Here is a 1,396-nt window from a genome sequence, read left to right as displayed (position 1 = left end):
GTTACAGGCTGATGAAAGAGCCTCAGCGAGGCGGCGTTTGTATCCTGCTGCGGATGAGTGAGGCTGGAAGTAGCATCAGGTATCAAGGAACATAAACTTCCTATTTTTTTGTCTGCTTCTTTGTTTTGTTTTTGTTTGCTTTGCTATCTGTAATGTCACTTGTTACTTTCATCAGATGATTTTTTTGAACACAAATGAAATTTTTTCTTATTACATTTGCAGATTTTTCACATTCAAAATTAACAAAGCAAAATAAGCCAAGATGTCTGTTGATCCGATGACCTATGAGGCCCAGTTCTTTGGCTTCACACCGCAAACTTGCATGCTTAGGATCTACATTGCATTTCAAGACTACCTATTTGAAGTGATGCAGGCTGTTGAACAGGTTATTCTGAAGAAGCTGGATGGCATCCCAGACTGTGCGATTAGCCCAGTCCAGATTCGTAAGTGCACGGAAAAGTTTCTTTGCTTCATGAAAGGACGTTTTGATAACCTTTTTGGCAAAATGGAGCAGCTGTTTTTACAGTTGATTTTGCGTATTCCCCCAAATGTCTTGCTTCCGGAAGATAAACCTCAGGAGACGCATCCTTATAGTGAGGAAGAATTCCAGCTTCTCCAAAAAGAAATTGAACAGTTACAGGAGAAGTATAAGACTGAATTATGCACTAAGCATGCCCTTCTTGCAGAATTAGAAGAGCAAAAAATTGTTCAGGCCAAACTCAAACAGACATTGTCTTTGTTTGATGAGCTTGAAAATGTTGGCAGAGACCACGGGACTAGTGATTTTAGGGAGAGCTTGCTGTTCCTGGTCCAGAACTCCAGAAAACTACACAATATTAGAGACAATGTGGAAAAGGAAGGCAAAAGACTGAAAATATCTTAATGTCTAAATAATAAAAGGAGTTTGTCAGAATGTGGAATGATAAGGGGTTTATATCAATGACCATTCTGATCCTAGTGAACTGTGTACTTTGGGGGCGTCTTCTTTGTTCACTCTTTCCTGTATTCCACGGCCTCCTCTCTTTTGGTCCACTCTCCTGAAGCATCTATGCACTACCTTGAACTAATCTTTGAAGCATCTGTGCCTAGCAGCCTCCAATGGGTGGCAAGGGATTCTTGGTTCAATAACGACTCATTTGGGGACATGACTGAAGAAGTAAAGCTTTCCCTGGCCATTTAAAGATATTTGTAAAAGTTGTACCTTGGTCATCAGTCCTCTGTAACCTTGATCCTTTTGCCTTACTCTTTGGATGAGACCAAATGAGAAAAAGGTTAAGTGGACATCTTCTTTATTTTTTTTATTATTATTATTATTTTTTGTGGTACGTGGGCCTCTCACAGCTGTGGCCTCTCCCGTTGCGGAGCACAGGCTCCGGACGCGCAGGCTCAGCGGCCA

At 41.2% G+C, this 1,396-nt stretch overlaps 1 protein-coding gene across 1 annotated transcript; it reads left to right on the top strand.

The window, feature by feature from the left end:
• Positions 1-262: 262 nt before the first annotated feature.
• On the top strand, positions 263-883 carry MIS12 (MIS12 kinetochore complex component). Its single transcript, XM_065897847.1, has one exon. It carries the CDS (start codon positions 263-265, stop codon positions 881-883), a length of 621 nt encoding a protein of 206 aa, XP_065753919.1.
• The last annotated feature ends 513 nt before the right edge of the window (positions 884-1,396 follow it).

The sequence above is a fragment of the Phocoena phocoena genome, chromosome 19 (assembly GCF_963924675.1).
Source record: "Phocoena phocoena chromosome 19, mPhoPho1.1, whole genome shotgun sequence".
Taxonomy (NCBI): domain Eukaryota; kingdom Metazoa; phylum Chordata; class Mammalia; order Artiodactyla; family Phocoenidae; genus Phocoena; species Phocoena phocoena.
The sequence above is the reverse complement of the archived record's forward strand: the minus strand, read 5'-3'. Positions and strand labels throughout refer to the sequence as shown.